The sequence below is a fragment of the Nerophis ophidion genome, linkage group LG01 (genome assembly GCF_033978795.1).
Source record: "Nerophis ophidion isolate RoL-2023_Sa linkage group LG01, RoL_Noph_v1.0, whole genome shotgun sequence".
In the NCBI taxonomy this organism is placed as follows: domain Eukaryota; kingdom Metazoa; phylum Chordata; class Actinopteri; order Syngnathiformes; family Syngnathidae; genus Nerophis; species Nerophis ophidion.
The window spans coordinates 83,872,288-83,891,615 of NC_084611.1; the positions used below are offsets into that span (position 1 = coordinate 83,872,288).

At 40.9% G+C, this 19,328-nt stretch overlaps 2 protein-coding genes across 5 annotated transcripts in view; one reads left to right on the plus strand and one right to left on the minus strand.

Moving 5' to 3' along the window:
- iqce (IQ motif containing E) overlaps window positions 1-2,095 on the minus strand; it is a 30,186-nt gene extending 28,091 nt beyond the window's left edge. For all 3 annotated transcript variants that reach the window (XR_009808517.1, XM_061913661.1, XM_061913651.1), the window contains exons 1-3: window positions 1,740-2,095; window positions 1,321-1,448; window positions 1,196-1,237 (exon numbers count right to left, since the gene is read on the minus strand). Coding sequence is in view for 2 of the 3 variants with exons in the window: in XM_061913661.1 (XP_061769645.1) it covers window positions 1,196-1,237; window positions 1,321-1,371 (93 nt within the window). In the remaining variant the exon portion in view is untranslated. The remainder of the gene's footprint in view (window positions 1-1,195; window positions 1,238-1,320; window positions 1,449-1,739) is intronic.
- Window positions 2,096-10,521: 8,426 nt separating this feature from the next.
- The window catches only part of fscn1b (fascin actin-bundling protein 1b), a 29,634-nt gene continuing 20,827 nt past the window's right edge, over window positions 10,522-19,328 (plus strand). For both annotated transcript variants that reach the window (XR_009808520.1, XM_061913681.1), the window contains exon 1: window positions 10,522-11,466. Coding sequence is in view for 1 of the 2 variants with exons in the window: in XM_061913681.1 (XP_061769665.1) it covers window positions 10,641-11,466 (826 nt within the window). In the remaining variant the exon portion in view is untranslated. The remainder of the gene's footprint in view (window positions 11,467-19,328) is intronic.

Here is a 19,328-nt window from a genome sequence, read left to right on the forward strand (position 1 = left end):
AACACTGTTACAAATATGCGCCACACTGTGAACCCACACCAAACAAGAATGACAAATACATTTCAGGAGAACATCCGCAACGCAACACAACATAAACACAACATATCAAATACCCAGAACCCCTTGCAGCACTAACTCTTCCGGGATGCTACAAAATACACCCACCCGCTACCCATTACCACCTCAACCTCCTCATGCTCTCGCAGGGAGAGTATGTCCCAAATTCCAAGCTGCTGTTTTGAGGCATGTTAAAAAAAAATGCACTTTGTGACTTCAATAATAAATATGGCAGTGCCATGTTGGCATTTTTTTCCATAACTTGAGTTGAGGTGTATAATATAGCCAGTAAGAGTCATGGATGCATGGGATTCTGAGTCATTTTTATGTTGCGTTTATGTTGTGTTACTGTGAGGATGTTCTCCCGAAATGTGTTTGTCATTCTTGTTTGGTGTGGGTTCACAGTGTGGTGCATAGTAGTAAGAGTGTTAAAGTTGTTTATATCACTAACTCTTCCGGGATGCTACAATATACACCCACCCGCTACCCATTACCACCTCAACCTCCTCATGCTCTCGCAGGGAGAGCATGTCCCAAATTCCAAGCTGCTGTTTTGAGGCATGTTAAAAAAAAATGCACTTTGTGTCTTCAATAATAAATATGGCAGTGCCATGTTGGCATTTTTTTCCATAACTTGAGTTGAGATGGATAGTACTTTATTGATTCCTTCAGGAGGTGTATAATATAGCCAGTAATAGTCATGGATGCATGGGATTCTGGGTAATTGTTGTGTTGCGTTTATGTTGTGTTACAGTGAGGATGTTCTCCCGAAATGTGTTTGTCATTCTTGTTTGGTGTGGGTTCACAGTGTGGCGCGTATTAGTAAGAGTGTTAAAGTTGTTATATCACAACCTTCAGTGTGACTTGTATGGCTGTTGAACAACTATGCCTTGCAGTCGTGTACATGCGTCTGCGGATGCCACATACATCATGTGACTGTGCTGGCAAGCTGTTTGTTCATGTTGTAGAAGGCGTCAAAGGCAATGGCTTCGTAGCACGCCCTTATTATTGTTATCTGGGTGACCATTAGCAGATAATCGCGTGAATAGTTGCAGCTCTCATTGTCTTCTTCATTTTGTGAAATGGGTCAAAATGGCTCTTTGAGTGGTAAAGGTTAGAGATGGTTGAGTTTACATACCTTTTTCACAAAATCACTGGAGTATAAGGAGCCGTCTTCAGGCTGAGTCGCATGTGGACAAAGAAAACAAACACATGAGTTTTTTTCGGACATGGCGAGACCAACGTGGCGTTGTGGGGACTCACCAGCACCTCGCAGTCTTCATCCGTGGGGACATCGCTGACCCCAACTGACATGTTGGTGGCCGACGGGTGAGCGTGTTAGGCGGACATGTCAGCTCGTGGTGCCGGCGTGGAGAGGAGACATGAGGGGGCTGGCAGGGACACACAACCATGACAATGAAGCATGAGTATATCCACTGGTGTCAGGGGGCTCACACCCTGCCCACCCTCCCCGAAAGGAGCCCTAACCCATACACCCCTGGGGGAGTCAAGTTTAACCAAAAGTCAAGCAAGAGAGAGCCATAACTTATTCAGAGACATTTAAGGACGATACGTCAGCGCAAACATGACGTCACGTCTGTATGACGTCACATTGTTTTTCTTTTTTTGAGTCCGGCTTCAGAATGCGGTCAAAAATTAGGATTTAGTAAACACAACTATACCTTATTTTGCGTTTTTGGTCAGCCACGGCGTCCATTTAATCCGTCGGAAGACTAGAAAAACAGTAGCATTGCTGCTAGCATGGTAGCGTCCGTCTTGCCTTTAATTTAAATGGGACGCGGCATTAGCATTAGCATTAGCATTGGCGGCTCAGTTCTTGGCGTTCTCCACGGAGGTTCCGCTTGTCGAGGTCGTCGGCGACATGTCTCCCAAGCTACGTCAACATGTTTTCTTCTTACCGGGGGGACTACCGGGTGGTTTATATCGGGTCGTCTAGCAACCAAGCAACCGTTTGTTTGGTGAGTGAGACGCGGCGCAAATGTATCGAGAAGTACACCGGAATTACAATCATGCCTACAAAATAAAAGCACACACATGAACTACGAATGCAAACTCTCGGGCCGTATCTTGTATTTAATAATAAACCGTGCACCGGTGTGAAGTTTTCTGTTAAAACCTGTTATAATTACATGTAATTTATTTTGTTAAAATATATGGAAAGCGTCGCATTTGTGTGACGGTAAACCCCCTAAACATTATTTCAGCTTTACTTCCTGTTTTTTTTTTATGTTTAAAAAAAAACAGAAAAAAGGCGGGTCAAAAAGTGTTTTATTTTAATATTAAGGGAGAAGGAAACAAGGCATATTTGCAAGAAACACTCTGGAAGTATTGTAACGACGTACTGGGGTTGATGTTGTGTTCGAAGAGTGGGTGATTTTCAGACTTCCCATTGTCGTGAACGCACCACGCCTGTAAGGTTTATTGTTTATTGCAGTGGTGCTCAACCTTTTTTCATAGATTTTCCCTCCTGTGAACATTTTTTTAATTCAAGTACCCCCTAATCAGAGCAGAGCATTTTTGGTTGAAAAAAAGAGATAAAGAGGTAAAATACAGCACTATGTCATCAGATTTTGATTTATTAAATTGTATAACAGTGCAAAATATTGCTCATTTGTAGTGGTCTTTCTTGAACTATTTTGAAAAAAAGGATATAAAAATACCTAAAAACTTTTTGAAAAATAAACAAGTGATTCAATTATAAATAAAGATTTCTACACATAGAAGTAATCATCAACTTAAAGTGCCCTCTTTGGGGATTGTAATAGAGATCCATCTGGATTCATGGACTTAATTCTAAACATTTCTTCACAAAAAAGTACATTTTTAACATCAATATTCATGGAACATGTCCACAAAAAACACTGAATTGTTGTATTTTTTTCACAGTTGATGAATTTACATTCATATTTTGGTAAAGTATTATTCAATAAATGTAGTTATAAAAGATTTTTGAATTGTTGCTATTTTTAGAATACTTAAAAAATAATCTAAATAATTGCCGGAAATAGCCAATTTACTCAATTTACCTTTAATAAATAAATATATATATACAGTACATTAAAAAAATGGGCATTTCTGTCTGTCATTCCGTTGTACATTTTTTTTTCCTTACGCTGAAGGTTTTTTGTAGAGAATAAATGATGAAAAAACACTTAATTGAACGGTTTAAAAGAGGAGACACCAGGAAAAAAATGAACATTTAAATTTGAAATATAGTTTCATAATTGTGACTCCTTAAAATTAAAAATTAAACCGAAAAAAATTAAGAAAAAAACTAGCTAGTTTGAATGTTTTTGAAAAAAATAAAAAAACATTTTTATGGAACATCATTAGTAATTTTTCCTGATTAAGATTAATTTTAGAATTTTGATGACATGTTTTAAATAGGTTAAAATCTAATCTGCACTTTGTTAGAATATATAACGAATTGGACCAAGCTATATGTCTAACAAAGACAAATCATTATTAATTCTAGATTTTCCAGAACAAAATTTTTAAAAGGAATTCAAAAGACTTTGAAATAAGATTTAAATTTGATTCTACAGATTTTCTAGATTTGCCAGAATATATTTTTTTAATTTTAATCATAATAAGTTTGAATAAATATTTCACAAATATTCTTCGTCGAAAAAACAAGCTAAAATGAAGAATTAAATTAAAATGTATTTATTATTCTTTACAATAAAAAAAAAATTACTTGAACATTGATTTAAATTGCAAAAAACCCAGTCAAATACCTTCCATAAAATAGCACATTTTGGGGGAATTATAAAACTGCAAAAATGCTACTGAAAGATCCTCTCTATGATAGGAGTTTCTTTTTTTTTTTTTTTTGTCATGAAAAAGTGGGGTTTTTGGGGTTGGTGCAGTAATTGTAAGTGTATCTTCTGTTTTTTATGTTGATATAACAAAAAAACAAAAACAAAAAAAAAAATATATTAAAACATTCTTCTGCGGCCCGGTACCAATCAAGTACCGGAGGTTGGGGACCACTGTCCTAGATGACAGGGACACTGCTATTTTGGGGGATCCACTGCACAAATGCTAGTCAAAGACTTTCAAGATGACAGGAGCACTCTGCTATTTTTGGGAATCTACCGCGAAAACCCTAGTCAAATACCCTCCATATAATATCACATTTTGGGGGGAATTAGGATGCTGCAAAAATGCTACTGAAAGATCGTCTGTATGACAGGAGCACTCTGCTATTTTTGGTAATCTACTGCAAAAACACTAGTCAAATACCTTCCATAAAATAGCACACATTTCTATTTGGGGGAATTAGGATACTGCAAAAATGATACTGAAAGATCCTCTGTATGACAGGAGTACTATGCTGTTTTTGAATATCTACTGCTAAAAAACGCTAATCAAATACCTTGAAAAAGTGTGACGTGACTTAGTATTTTTTGCATGTTTTTATATATTTTTTTGGTGCATGCAACATTCTCCATTAGGGGTGTGGGAAAAAATCGATTCGAATTTGAATCGCGATTCTCTTTTTTTTTTTTTTTAATAAAAAAAATTTTGATAAATTTTTTTTTTTAATCAATCCAACAAACCACTACACAGCAATACCATAACAATGCAATCCAATTCCAAAACCGAACCTGACCCAGCAACACTCAGAACTGCAATAAACAGAGCAATTGAGACACAAACACGACACAGAACAAACCAAAAGTTTTCACAAAGATAAATTAAGTCATATTTTTGGTTCGTTTAATAGTTAAAACAAATTTACATTATTGCAATCAGTTGATAAAACATTGTCCTTTACAATTATAAAAGCATTTTACAAAAATCTACTCTGCTAGCATGTCAGCAGACCGGGGTAGATCCTGCTGAAATCCTATGTATTGAATGAATACAGAATCGTTTTGAATCTGAAAAATATCGTTTTTGAATCAAGAATCACGTTGAATCGAAAAAAATTGATTTCTAAACGAATCGCGACCCCAAGAATCGATTTTGAATTGAATCGTGGGACACCCAAAGTAGGGATGTCCCGATCCAGGTTTTTGCACTTCCGATCCGATACTGATATTGTTTTTGCACTTCCGATCCGATACCGATACTGGCCGATACTGGCCTATCCGAGCATGTATTAAAGTTTAAAGTTATTTAACCTACTTAGTTGTCAGATTCATGCTGAAAAGGATTTTAGTACTCTTGATAACAACTAACAAGCCGAATTAGGTGAGTTTGAATAATACACAATAGTTGGTATTCAGGGATAAACACAAAATATCAAAAAATGATACATGACAAACAGAAGTGGCATCAATAAACAGTAAAAAAGTGAACAGTATAAAGTGCAAATAATGCTTTAAACATTATTAAAAAAGCAAAACACACAAACAACCTGAGTGGGATAAAATGTCTATAACTCAGCATCAATACTTGCTCATGAACAAGTGTAAAATTAAAAAAATATACATATATATCTAAACACTCCCTTCATTTGTTTGCCCCAGTCAGGGGGGGCAAACAATTGAAGTCCAAGCATAATGGGGAGAATCTTTCTAACAAAGACGATCACTTCAAGATGCTCAGGTGTCAGCCTGCTCCTGTGTTCATCCATGATGAGTGCTAAAAAGCCTCCCACTCTCAAGAGTCATTAAAATGTCTTACAACTTTACCACCACACTTGTCTTTATTGTGGCTTGTTTTGCACTCCACCTCTTCATCTTTTTCGTTTTGTAGGATAAAATAATCCCACACAGCTGACATTTTTACCTTAACTTTTAATTCACACGGCCGTCTGAACGGTTAGAACGCAGACCTGTGGATTAGCGATGCGTGTTTTGCGGTCTCATCCGCGGATAAACCGCGGGTCAGGCGGTTGACATGACGAAAAAATTTATTTTAATTAGATTCGGGCGGGTGGCGGTTGAACCATCCGGAAATATTTGATATGCCGGGATCTGTGATCGGTATCCTTTGCCATTCAAAGTGCCATTTAAGACCCGTGTCATAAAGCGAAGAAGACAACAAGAGACGCTATTATTCTCCTGAATGACTGCCGGTAGTCACCCAGATAATAAGTATTAGGGCGTGCTATGAAGCCATTGGCTTTGTCGCCTACTACAACATGTACAATCTGCTTGTCAGTCCAGCATCATGTTGTGTGTGGCTTCCACGGCGCCACGCACACGACTGCAAGGCATACTGGGTGACACAGAGTACACTAATGGTTGTGATATAAACAATTTTAACACTCTTAGTAATATGCGCCACGCTGTGAAGCCACACCAATTAAGAACGACAAACACATTTCGGGAGAACATCCTCACATAAACGCAACACAACAAATACCCATAATCCTTTGTATTCATGACACTTCCTGACTATTTTATACACCCCGCTAGCAGCAAACCCCGCCCCCCTGTGCGTCGGTAAGGTGGGCGGGGTTGGGGGCGCAGGGGTGTAAAATATATTCAGGATTCGTCACGGATACAAAGGATTATGGGTTTTTGTTGTGTTGCGTTTATGTTGTGTTACTGCGAGCATGTTCTCCCGAAATGTGTTTGTTAATCTTGTTGGGTGTGGCTTCACAGCGTGGCGCATATTAGTAAGTGTTAAAGTTTTTTATATCACAACCATCAGTGTACTCTGTGTCACCCAGTATCCCTTTCAATCTTGAACGTGTAATTGCAGAAGCTGCACACAACATGTTGCCGGACCAACAATCGGTTTGTACATGTTGTTGAAGGTGTCTAAGGCAATGGCTTCACAGCACGTCCATATTCTTGTAATCAGGATGAACGCTACAATTGTCATCATTACTCTGTGAAACAGTTTTAAATAGCTCTGAGAGTGGTAAAGGCGAACAACCTCTCATGTTTTTCGGCGGGCGGGTACGGTCCTGATAAAATGTTGGTTCGGGTAGACGGCGGGTGGATGACGACTTTGGTGATGCGGATGCGGATGTTAGAATTGCCTATCCGCGCATCTCTACTGTGGATGTTTTAAGGGTGTTCTGGAAAATGCGGAACGTAGTTTAGGGAGCAGCAGAAGAGTGGGATGAATTATTTAAATCGGTGTGTTTTTAAAAAATGGATCTGGATCGGCATTTTCCCATGCCTTGCCGAAACACATTTTTTGGCAAATATCGGCGGCCGATCCAATCCAAATATCGGATCAGGACAACCCAAACCCAAAGATTCGCAGCCCTATTCTCTATGTCAAGGGTCGGGAACTTTTTTGGCTGAGAGAGCCATGAAAGCCAAATATTTCAAAATGTATTTCCATGAGAGCCATATCATATTTTTGAACACTGAATACAACTAAATTCATGCATTTTTAAGTAAGACCAACATTTTTAGAGTATAATATGTCTCTTATTCTTTTTAATAACATTGTTATTCTGAAGCTAACCAATAATAAATAAAATGTCATGTCTGTTGATCATGTTTCTGTTTGGCCATGTGCTGTTTGTCTTTTGGACTCTTTAAGTTCCTGTTTTTTCCACTCCCTTGTCTGGTTTCCTTGGTTACTCATCTTGTCCACCTGTCTCTGGTGGACAAAATGGCCCGCTCACCTGCTTCCCGAGCACTAATCAGAGGCAGTATTGAAGCTCGTCTTTGCCAGTCAGTCGCGCTGTGCTGACTTGTTTCATGCCTTGCCATAGTTCTGTGCTTCATGCCATGCCAAGTAAGTTTTGTTTGATTTATATTCTTAGTCTTTTTATGCGTTAGCTTTGTTCTTTAGCCCAAGTTGTGCCTCCGCTGTGAGCGATTTTTGTTTGTATATTTTTATAGTTAAAATTAAATCATGTTTTTACCTAAATGCCATGTCCCGAGTAGTCCGTCTGCCTTCCTGGGAGAACGACCCCGCAGCAAACTGCAACCCCCCCATCGTGACATAAAATACTTCTTACCATTAATTGGACTTCTTGAACAGGTGCGGTAGAAAACGGATGGATGGATATAAATGCATGAGAATGTTTTATATTATGAATGTTATTTTTGACACTGTGATTACCAGCGAAATTATTCACAATTATCGCGGTAAGCGGGCTTCACGGTGTCAGAGGGGTTAGTGCGTCTGCCTCACAATACGAAGGTCCTGCAGCCCTGGGTTCAAATCCAGGCTCGGGATCTTTCTGTGTGGAGTTTGCATGTTCTCCCCGTGAATGCGTGGGTTCCCTCCGGGTACTCCGGCTTCCTCCCACTTCCAAAGACATGCACCTGGGGATAGGTTGATTGGCAACACTAAATTGGCCCTAGTGTGTTTATGTGAGTGTGAATGTTGTCTGTCTATCTGTGTTGGCCCTGCGATGAGGTGGCGACTTGTCCAGGGTGTACCCCACCTTCCGCCCGAGTGTAGCTGAGGTAGGCGCCGAAAGGGAATAAGCGGTAGAAAATGGATGGATGGAGGGATATCGCGTTAAGCAATGTCAGCTAAGATTTATCTGAGAGCCAGATGTAGTCATCAAAAGAGCCACATCTGGCTCGAGAGCCATAGGTTCCCTACCCCTGCTCTATGTTTTAGACAGCGATTTTAAACAAGACAAACAAGTCAATGGCTTTTTAAAATCGTGTTTTTATCACCTTCGTCTTTTAGTAAAGGTTAAACCGTTTTTATCTTTTAACCTTTTTGAACAAGTCGTGCATGCTTTTATTTCAAGTGGCCTGGACTACTGCAATGCACTTTATGCTGGCATTAGCCAAAAAGCTCTCTCCCGGTTGCAGTTAGTCCAGAACGTGGCAACGCGACTTTTAACAGGGGCCAGGAAATGCCAGCATATAACCCCAATTCTTCAGAGTTTGCACTGGCTCCCTGTTCATTTTAGAATTGATTTTAAAACATTGCTGTTTGTTTTTAAATCTTTACATGGACTGGCACCTCAATATATCTCGGACCTCATCCAAATTTACATTCCTGCGCGCGCTCTGAGGTCCGAGAGCCAGTTCCAGCTCGTGGTGCCCAAGACCAGACTTAAGACCAGGGGAGACAGGGCCTTCTCTGTGGTTGGCCCTAAACTCTGGAACACTCTGCCGCTCCATGTTCAAACTGCTTCCACAGTGGAGTGTTTTAAGTCTCGTCTTAAGACCCACTTTTATTCTTTGGCTTTTAACACTACATGAGTTGTGTGGTCCTCTGTTGTCCTCTGTGTTTTTTATACACTTTTATTTTTTATTTATTTTTTTATTTTATTTTTTATTTTACTGTTTTAATTGATTTTACCCTTTAAAATAGTTTTTAATTATATTTGTTTTTATTGGTTTTATTTTTATTCATTTTTTGTTTTATTCAGTCATTGGTGGAGCATAATATTGTTTTTAACATGGCTGTGCAGCACTTTGGAAACGTTATTGTTGTTTAAATGTGCTATATAAATAAAGTGGATTGAATTGGATTGGATATTCTTCCAACAATGTTTAGGACAAGGATTGATGACGTCATAAGATACTAAGTTTACACTTATCTCCATCCTATCTTGCCGATTGTATTGTACCATGTGTCCCGGCAAGAAATCTGCGTTCAAAGGACTCCGGCTTATTAGTGATTCCCAAAGCCCCAAAAAAAGTCTGCGGGCTATAGAGCGTTTTCATTTCGGGCTCCAGTACTCTGGAATGCCCTCCCGGTAACAGTTCGAGATGCCACCTCAGTAGAAGCATTTAAGTCTCACCTTAAAACTCATTTGTATAATCTAGCCTTTAAATAGACTCCCTTTTTAGACCAGTTGATCTGCCGTTTCTTTTCTTTTTCTTCTATGTCCCACTCTCCCTTGTGTATCGGCTGGGGACATCTCTGCGCTGCTGATCCGCCTCCGCTTGGGATGGTTTCCTGCTGGCTCCGCTATGAACGGGACTCTCGCTGCTGTGTTGGATCCGCTTTGGACTGGACTCTCGCGACTGTGTTGGATCCATTATGGATTGAACTTTCACAGTATCATGTTAGACCCGCTCGACATCCATTGCTTTCCTCCTCTCCAAGGTTCTCATAGTCATCATTGTCACCGACGTCCCACTGGGTCATTATTGTCACCGATGTCCCACTGGGTGTGAGTTTTCTTTGCCCTTATGTGGGCCTACCGAGGATGTCGTAGTGGTTTGTGCAGCCCTTTGAGACACTAGTGATTTAGGGCTATATAGGTTGATTGGCAACACTAAATTGGCCCTAGTGTGTGAATGTGAGTTTGAATGTTGTCTGTCTATCTGTGTTGGCCCTGCGATGAGGTGGCGACTTGTCCAGGGTGTACCCCGCCTTCCGCCCGATTGTAGCTGAGATAGGCGCCAGCGCCCTTCGCGACCCCGAAAGGGAATAAGCGGTAGAAAATGGATGGATGGATGGATGGATGATTGATTGATTGATTGATGGTAAAAAAATTTTTTAAAAAAAGTGCAAAATGGTCCGATTCACATTGTAGGAAAATACGCATGATATTTAATGATATGTTCCATGTTTTTTTTCCGGGGGAAGTTGTGTCCAATGCGGTGGTCTCAGTCTCCCTGCAGGGGCGTGTCTAGCAGCTCCAGGAAGGGTGGTCTTCGGTTAGGGGACACCCATCATCTTCATCCCCGGCAGAAATCTTTGTCCTCCCGGCTTCAATCATGTCCGCCGACTGGGCCGGCGGAGACCTGCTGCGCGTCCCTCTGGGTCTGATCAACAGCGAGGCCAAGTACTTGACGGCCGAGACGTTCGGTTTCAAGATCAACGCGTCGGCCGGCAGCCTGAAGAAGAAGCAGACGTGGACGCTGGAGCAGACCGGCGAGGACGGCAGCGTGGTCTTCCTGCTGTCCCACCTGGGCCGCTACCTGGCGGCGGACAAGGACGGCAAGGTGACGGCGGACGCGGAGGCGCGCTCCCCGGACTGCCGCTTCCTCGTCGCGGCGCACGAAGACGGCCGCTGGTCGCTGCAGTCGGAGCCGCACGGCCGCTACCTGGGCGGCGGCCAGGACCGCATCACCTGCTTCGCGCAGGCGTCCTCGGCGGCGGAGAGGTGGGGCGTCCACCTGGCCGTGCACCCGCAGGTCAACCTCTACAGCGTGGCGCGAAAACGCTTCGTGCGGCTCGGCGCCGCGCGCGGGGAGGTGTCCGCGGACCGGGACGCGCCCTGGGGGGTGGACTCGCTCGTCACCTTGGTCTACCGCGACCAGCGCTACCACCTGGAGACCTCGGACAACCGCTTCCTGCGCGGCGACGGCGGCCTGGCCGCGGCCACCGGGGGGGACACCGGCTTCGTGCTGGAGTTCCGCTCCGGCAAGGTGGCCTTCCGAGACTGCGGCGGCCACTATCTGGCGCCGGTGGGGCCGACGGGCACCGTCAAGGCCGGGAAGGTGACCCGGGCGGGGAAGGATGAATTGTTCGGCCTGGAGAGGAGCCGTGCGCAGGTTGTCCTCACCGCGGCCAACGACAGGAACGTGTCCACCAGGCAAGGTGAGACGCGTGACCCGTTAGATGGCGCTCTTTTTGTTGCACCGGTCAAAGATCCTCTATGGCATATACTCCTGTTTTAAAGACGTATGCTGCCAGATAACGTTCTTTTACAAGCATTTTCATTTGGGGCTTCACGGTGGCAGAGGGGTTAGTGCGTCTGCCTCACAATACGAAGTTCCTGCAGTCCTGGGTTCAAATCCAGGCTTGGGATCTTTCTGTGTGGAGTTTGCATGTTCTCCCCGTGACTGCGTGGGTTCCCTCCGGGTACTCCGGCTTCCTCCCACTTCCAAAGACATGCACCTGGGGATAGGTTGATTGGCAACACTAAATGGGCCCTAGTGTGTGAGTGTGAATGTTGTCTGTCTATCTGTGTTGGCCTTGCGATGAGGTGGCGACTTGTCCAGGGTGTACCCCGCCTTCCGCCCGATTGTAGCTGAGATAGGCGCCAGCGACCCCAAAAGGGAATAAGTGGTAGAAAATGGATGGATGGATGGATTTTCATTTGGAAACCTTATAAAAAATGCGAGTCAAAGATTCTCTATATGTGACAGTGAAGTGAATTATATTTATATAGCGCTTTTTCTCTAGTGACTCAAAGCGCTTTACAGGGTGAGACCCGATATCTAATTTTTACATTTAAACCAGTGTGGGTGGCACTGGGAGCAGGTGGGTAAAGTGTCTTGCCCAAGGACACAACAGCAGTGACTATAAGCGGGGATTGAACCTGGAACCCTCAAGTTGCTGGCACGGCAGCTCTACCAACCGAGCTATACCACCCCAGAGCTGGTTTTTTTCTTACTATTGGCCTCACTAGGCACGAGTCAAAGATCCTCTATGACAAGATAGTTTATACTCGGGTTTTAGGACCATACTGGTAAATAAAGGATCTTTGACCAGCATTTTTGTTTGGCACCTTTGTCAAAACTGCAAATCAAAGATTGTGTATGTGACAGGAGAGTGCTGCTGCTTTTATAAGTGGCTTAACCAGGCTTCTAATCTGACAAAAACGCGAGTCAAAGATCCTTTATGACGGGATAGTTAATACTCGATCGACAACTTGACCTATACTAGCAAAAAAAGATCTTTCACCAGCATTTTTTGTTTGGAACTTTTGTCAAAAATGCTTCACCGGGCTTCTAATCTGAAGAAAACGCCAGTTAAAGATCCTCTATGATGGGATAGTTAATACTCGATCGACTATTCGACCTATACTGGCAAATAAAGGATCTTTGACCAGAACTTTATCTTGGAACCCTAGTCAAAAAGGTGAATCAAAGATCGTCTTTCGACAAGAGGGGTGGCTGTTTTAATTATTGGCTTCACCAGGCCTCTAATCCAACAAAAACATGAGTTATAGATCCTCTATGACAGGATAGTTTATACTCCTGTTTTAAGGACCATACTGGCAAATAAAGGATCTTTGACCACCGTTTTTGTTTGGAACCTTTGTCAGAAATGCCAATCAAATATTCTCTATATGTGACAGAGAGCTGTTATTTTTTATTATTGGCCTCACTAGGCACGAGTCAAAGATCCTCTATGACAAGATAGTTTATACTCGGGTTTTAGGACCATACTGGCAAATAACGGATCTTTGACCAGCATTTTTGTTTGGCACCTTTGTCAAAACTGCAAATCAAAGATCGTGTATGTAACAGGAGAGGGAGGCTGTTTTTATTAGTGGCCTCACCAGACTCCTAATCTGACAAAACACAAGTCAAAGATCCTCTATGACAGGATAGTTTATACCCGATCGACAGATTGACCTATACTAGCAAATAAAGTATCTTTGACCAGCATTTTTATTTGAAACCCTTGTCAAAAATGCAAATCAAAGATCGTCTACATGACAGGAGAGTGCTGCTGTTTTTATTATTTGCCTCACTAGACTCCTAATTCGACAAAACACAAGTCTAAAGATCCTCTATGACAGGATAGTTTATAGCCAAACGAATGATCGACCTATATAGCAAATAAAGGATCTTTGACCAGCATTTTTGTTTGGAACCTTTGTCAAAACTGTCAATCAAAGATCGTGTATGTGACAGGAGAGTGCTGCTGTTTTTATTAGTGGTTTCACCAGGCCTCTAATCCGACAAAAACACGAGTCAAAGATCCTCTATGACAGGATAGTTAATATTTGATCGACAACTCGACCTATACTATAGCAAATAAAGGATCTTTGACCAGCATTTTTGACCAGCAATCAAAGATTGTCTATATGTGACAGAGTGCTGTTGTTTTTATCAGTGGCTTCACCATGCTTCTAATCGGACAAAAACACGAGTCAAAGATCCTCTATGAGAGGATAGTTTGTACTCGATCGACAACTCTACCTATACTAGCAAATAAAAGATCTTTGACCAGCATTTTTGTTTGGAACTTTTGTCAAAAATGCTTCACCAGCCTTCTAATCTGACAAAAACGCCAGTCAACATCCTCAATGACGGGATAGTAATACTCGTGCGACAACTCGACCTATACTGGCAAACAAAGGATCTTTGACCAGAATTTTTTGCTTGAAACCCTTGTCAAAAAGCTGAATCAAAGATTGTCTATTGACAAGAGGGCGTGGCTGTTTTAATTATTGGCTTCACCAGGCCTCTAATCCGACAAAAACATTAGTCAAAGATCCTCTATGACAGGATAGTTTATACTCCTGTTTTAAGGACCATACTAGCAAATAAAAGATCTTTGACCACCGTTTTTGTTTGGAACCTTTGTCAAAAATGCCTATCAAGGCTTCTTTATATGTGACTGAGAGCTGTTTTTTTTTATTATTGGCCTCACTAGGCACGAGTCAAAGATCCTCCATGACAGGATAGTTTATACTCGGATTTTAGGACCATACCGGCAAATAAAGGATCTTTGACCAGCATTTTTGTTTGGCACCTTTGTCAAAACTGCAAATCAAAGATTGTGTATGTGACAGGAGAGTGCTGCTGTTTTTATTAGTGGCCTCACCAGACTCCTAATGTGACTAAAACACGAGTAAATGATCCTTTATGACAGGATAGTTAATACTCGATCGACAACTCGACATATACTAGAAAATAAAGGATCTTTGACCAGCAATTTTGTTTGGAACTTTTGTCAAAAATGCTTCACCAGGCTTCTAATCTGACAAAAACGCCAGTCAAAGATCGTCTATGATGGGATGGTTAATACTCGATCAATTATTCGACCTATACTGGCAAATAAAGGATCTTTGACCAGAACTTAGTCTGGGAACCCTTGTCAAAAATGTGAATGAAAGATCATCTATTGACAAGAGGGTGTGGCTGTTTTAAGTATTGGCTTCACCAGGCTTCTAATCCGACAAAAACATGAGTAATTGATCCTCTATGACAGGATATTTTATACTCCTGTTTTAATGACCATACTGGCAAATAAAGGATCTTTGACCACCGTTTTTGTTTGGAACCTTTGTCAGAAATGCCAATCAAAGATTCTCTATATGCGACAGAGAGCTGTTATTTTTTATTATTGGCCTCACTAGGTACGAGTCACAGATCTTCTATGACAGGATAGTTTATACTCGGGTTTTAGGACCATATTGGCAAATAAAGGATCTTTGACCAGCATTTTTGTTTGGCACCTTTGTCAAAACTGCAAATCAAAGATCGTGTATGTGACAGTAGAGTGGGGCTGTTTTTATTAGTGGCCTCACCAGACTCCTAATCCGACAAAAGACAAGTCAAAGATCCTCTATGACAGGATAGTTTATACCCGATCAACAGATTGACCTATACTAGCAAATAAAGTATCTTTGACCAGCATTTTTATTTGAAACCCTTGTCAAAAATGCAAATCAAAGATCGTCTACATGACAGGAGGGTGCTGCTGTTTTTATTATTTGCCTCACCAGACTCCTAATCCGACAAAACACAAGTCAAAGATCCTCTCTGACAGGATAGTTTATAGCCGCTCGACAGATAGACCTATATAGCAAATAAAGTATCTTTGACCAGCATTTTTATATGAAACCCTTGTCAAAAATGCAAATCAAAGATTGTCTATATAACAGGAGAGTGCTGTTGTTTTTATTATTTGCCTCACCATACTCCTAATCCGACAAAACACAAGTCTAAAGATCCTCTATGACAGGATAGTTTATACCCGATCGACAGATCGACCTATACAAGCAAATAAAGGATCTTTGACCAGCATTTTTATTTGGAACCTTTGTCAAAACTGTCAATCAAAGATCGTGTATGTGACAGGAGAGTGCTGCTGTTTTTATTAGTGGTTTCACCAGGCTTCTAATCCGACAAAAACACGAGTCAAAGATCCTCTATGACAGGATAGTTAATATTTGATCGACAATTCGACCTATACTATAGCAAATAAAGGATCTTTGACCAGCATTTTTGACCAGCAATCAAAGATTGTCTGTATGTGACAGAGTGCTGTTGTTTTTATCAGTGGCTTCACCATGCTTCTAATCGGACAAAAACACGAGTCAAAGATCCTCTATGAGAGGATAGTTTGTACTTGATCGACAACTCGACCTATGCTAGCAAAAAAAGATCTTTGAGCAGCATTTTTGTTTGGAACTTTTGTCAAAAATGCTTCACCAGGCTTCTAATCTGACAAAAACGCCAGTCAAAGATCGTCTATGATGGGATAGTTAATACTCGATCAATTATTCAACCTATACTGGCAAATAAAGGATCTTTGACCAGAACTTTGTCTGGGAACCCTTGTCAATAATGTGAATGAAAGATCATCTATTGACAAGAGGGTGCGGCTGTTTTAATTATTGGCTTCACCAGGCCTCTAATCCAACAAAAACATTAGTCAAAGATCCTCTATGACAGGATAATTTATACTCCTGTTTTAAGGACCATACTGGCAAATAAAAGATCTTTGACCACCGTTTTTGTTTGGAACCTTTGTCAAAAATGCCAATCAAAGCTTCTTTATATGTGACTGAGAGCTGTTTTTTTTCATTATTGGCCTCACTAGGCACGAGTCATAGATCCTCTATGACAGGATAGTTTATACTCGGGTTTTAGGACCATACTGGCAAATAAAGGATCTTTGACCAGCATTTTTGTTTGGCACCTTTGTCAAAACTGCAAATCAAAGATATGTGTACGTGACAGGAGAGTGCTGCTGTTTTTATTAGTGGCTTCACCAGGCTTCTAATCCGACAAAAACGCGAGTCAAAGATCCTTTATGACGGGATAGTTAATACTCAATCGACAACTCGACCTATACTAGCAAAAAAGATCTTTCACCAGCATTTTTGTTTGGAACTTTTGTCAAAAATGCTTCACCGGGCTTCTAATCTGACAAAAACGCCAGTTAAAGATCCTCTATGATGGGATAGTTAATACTCGATCGACGATTCGACTTATACTGGCAAATAAAGGATCTTTGACCAGAACTTTATCTTGGAACCCTAGTCAAAAAGGTGAATCAAAGATCGTCTATTGACAAGAGGTTGTGGCTGTTTTAATTATTGGCTTCACCAGGCCTCTAATCCGACAAAAACATGAGTCATAGATCCTCTATGACAGGATAGTTTATACTCCTGTTTTAAGGACCATACTGGCAAATAAAGGATCTTTGACCACCGTTTTTGTTTGGAACCTTTGTCAAAAAATGCCAATCAAAGATTCTCTATATGTGACAGAGTGCTGTTTTTTTTTTATTATTGGCCTCAACAGGCACGAGTCAAAGATCCTCTATGACAGTATAGTTTATACTCGATCGACCTGTACTAGCAAATAAAGGATCTTTGACCAGCATTTTTTTTGGAACCTTTGTCAAAAATGAGAATCAAAGATCGTCTATTGACAAGGGTGTGGCTGTTTTAATTATTGGGTTCACCGGGCCTCTAATCCAACAAAAACACAAGTCAAAGATCCTCTATGATAGGATAGTTAATACTGGATCGACTGTTCGACCTATATCAAATAAAGGATCTTTGACCTTGGAACCGTTGTCAAAACTGCCAATCAAAGATCGTGTATGTGACAGGCGAGTGCTGCTGTTTTTATTAGTGGCTTCACTAGGCTTCTAATCCGACAAAAACTCGAGTCAAAGATCCTCTAGTTAATACTCGATCGACAACTTGACCTATACTAGCAAATAAAGGATATTTGACCAGCATTTTTGACTAGCAATCAAAGATTGTCTATATGTGACAGAGTACTGTTGTTTTTATTAGCGGCTTCACCAGGCTTCTAATCGGACAAAAACACGAGTCAAAGATCGTCTATGACAGGATAGTTAATACTAGATCGACATCTCGACCTATACTAGCAAATAAAGGATCTTTGACCAGCATTTTTGTTTGTAACATTTGTCCAAAATGAAAATCAAAGATTGTGTATGTGAAAGGAGAGTGCTGATGTTTTTATTACTGACTTCACCAGGCTCCTAATCCGACAAAAATACGAGTCAAAGATCTTCTATGACAAAAAAGTTTATACTCCCTTTTTAAGGACCGTCCTGGAAAATAAAGGATCTTTAAACATCATTTTTATTTGGAACCTTTGTCAAAAATGTGAATCAAAGATTGTGTATGTGACAGGAGAGTGCTGCTGTTTTTATTAGCGGCTTCACCAGGCTTCTAATCCGACAAAAACACATGTCAAAGATCCTCTATGACAGGATAGTTTATACTCCTGTTCTAAGGACCATACGGGCAAAAATGAGGATCTTTGGCCAGAGTTTTTGCTTGGAACCCTTGTCAAAAATGTGAATCAAAGATCGTCTATTGATAAGAGAGTGTGGCTGTTTTATTTATTGGTTTCTCCAGGCTTCTAATTTGACAAAAACACCAGTCAAAGATCCTCTATGACAGTATAGTTTATACTCCTGTTTTAAGGACCATACTGGCAAATAAAGGATCTTTGACCGGCATTTATGTTTAGGACCTTTGTCAAAAATGCCAATCAAAGATTGTCTATATGTAATAGAGTGCTGTTGATTTTGTTATTGGCCTCACCAGGCACGAGTCAAAGATCCAGAATAGTTTATACTTGATCGACATATCGACCTATACTAGCAAATAAAGGATCTTTGACCGGCATTTTTGTTTGGAACCTTTGTCAAAAATGTGAATCAAAGATCGTCGATTGACAAGAAAGTGTGGCTGTTCTAATTTGGCTTCATCAGGCCTCTAATCCGACAAAACACGAGTCAAAGATCCTCTATGACAGGATAGTTTATACTCTTGTTCTAGGGACCATACTGGCAAATAAAGGATCTTTGACCGGCACTTTTGTTTGAAACCTTTGTCAAAAATGCCAATCAAAGATAGTCTATATGTGACAGAGTGCTGTTGTTTTTATTAGAGGCTTCACCAGGCTTTTAATCTGACGAAAACACGAGTCAAAGATCCTCTTTGACGAATCATAGATCGTCTATACGACAGGAGAGTGCTACTGTTTTTATTAGTGGCTTCACCGGGCTTCTAATCTGACAAAAACACGTGTCAAAGATCCTCTATGATGGGATAGTTAATACTCGATCGACAACTTGACCTATACTGGCAAATAAAGGATCTTTAAACAGCATTTTTTTTGGAACGTTTGTCAAAAATGATAGTCAAAGCTTGTCTATATGACAGGAACATGCAGCTGTTTTTAGGAATCTGCAGTAAAAATGCACGTCAAAGGTTGTCTATACAGCAGAAGTGCTGCTATTTTTTTTACAACTTTTGGCAAAAAGGCAAGTCAAGTCCTGTTTTTAAGGACTTTTAAAAAAAGGATCTTTGCCTAGCATTTTTGTTTTTGCTGGTATCCACCGCCTTGTTTGAAATGACCTCAACCCAAGTCAAAGATCCCCTATACTGTATGGCAGGATCGCTCTGCTTTTTAAAAAAAAAAAAAAAAAACTGTAAAAAC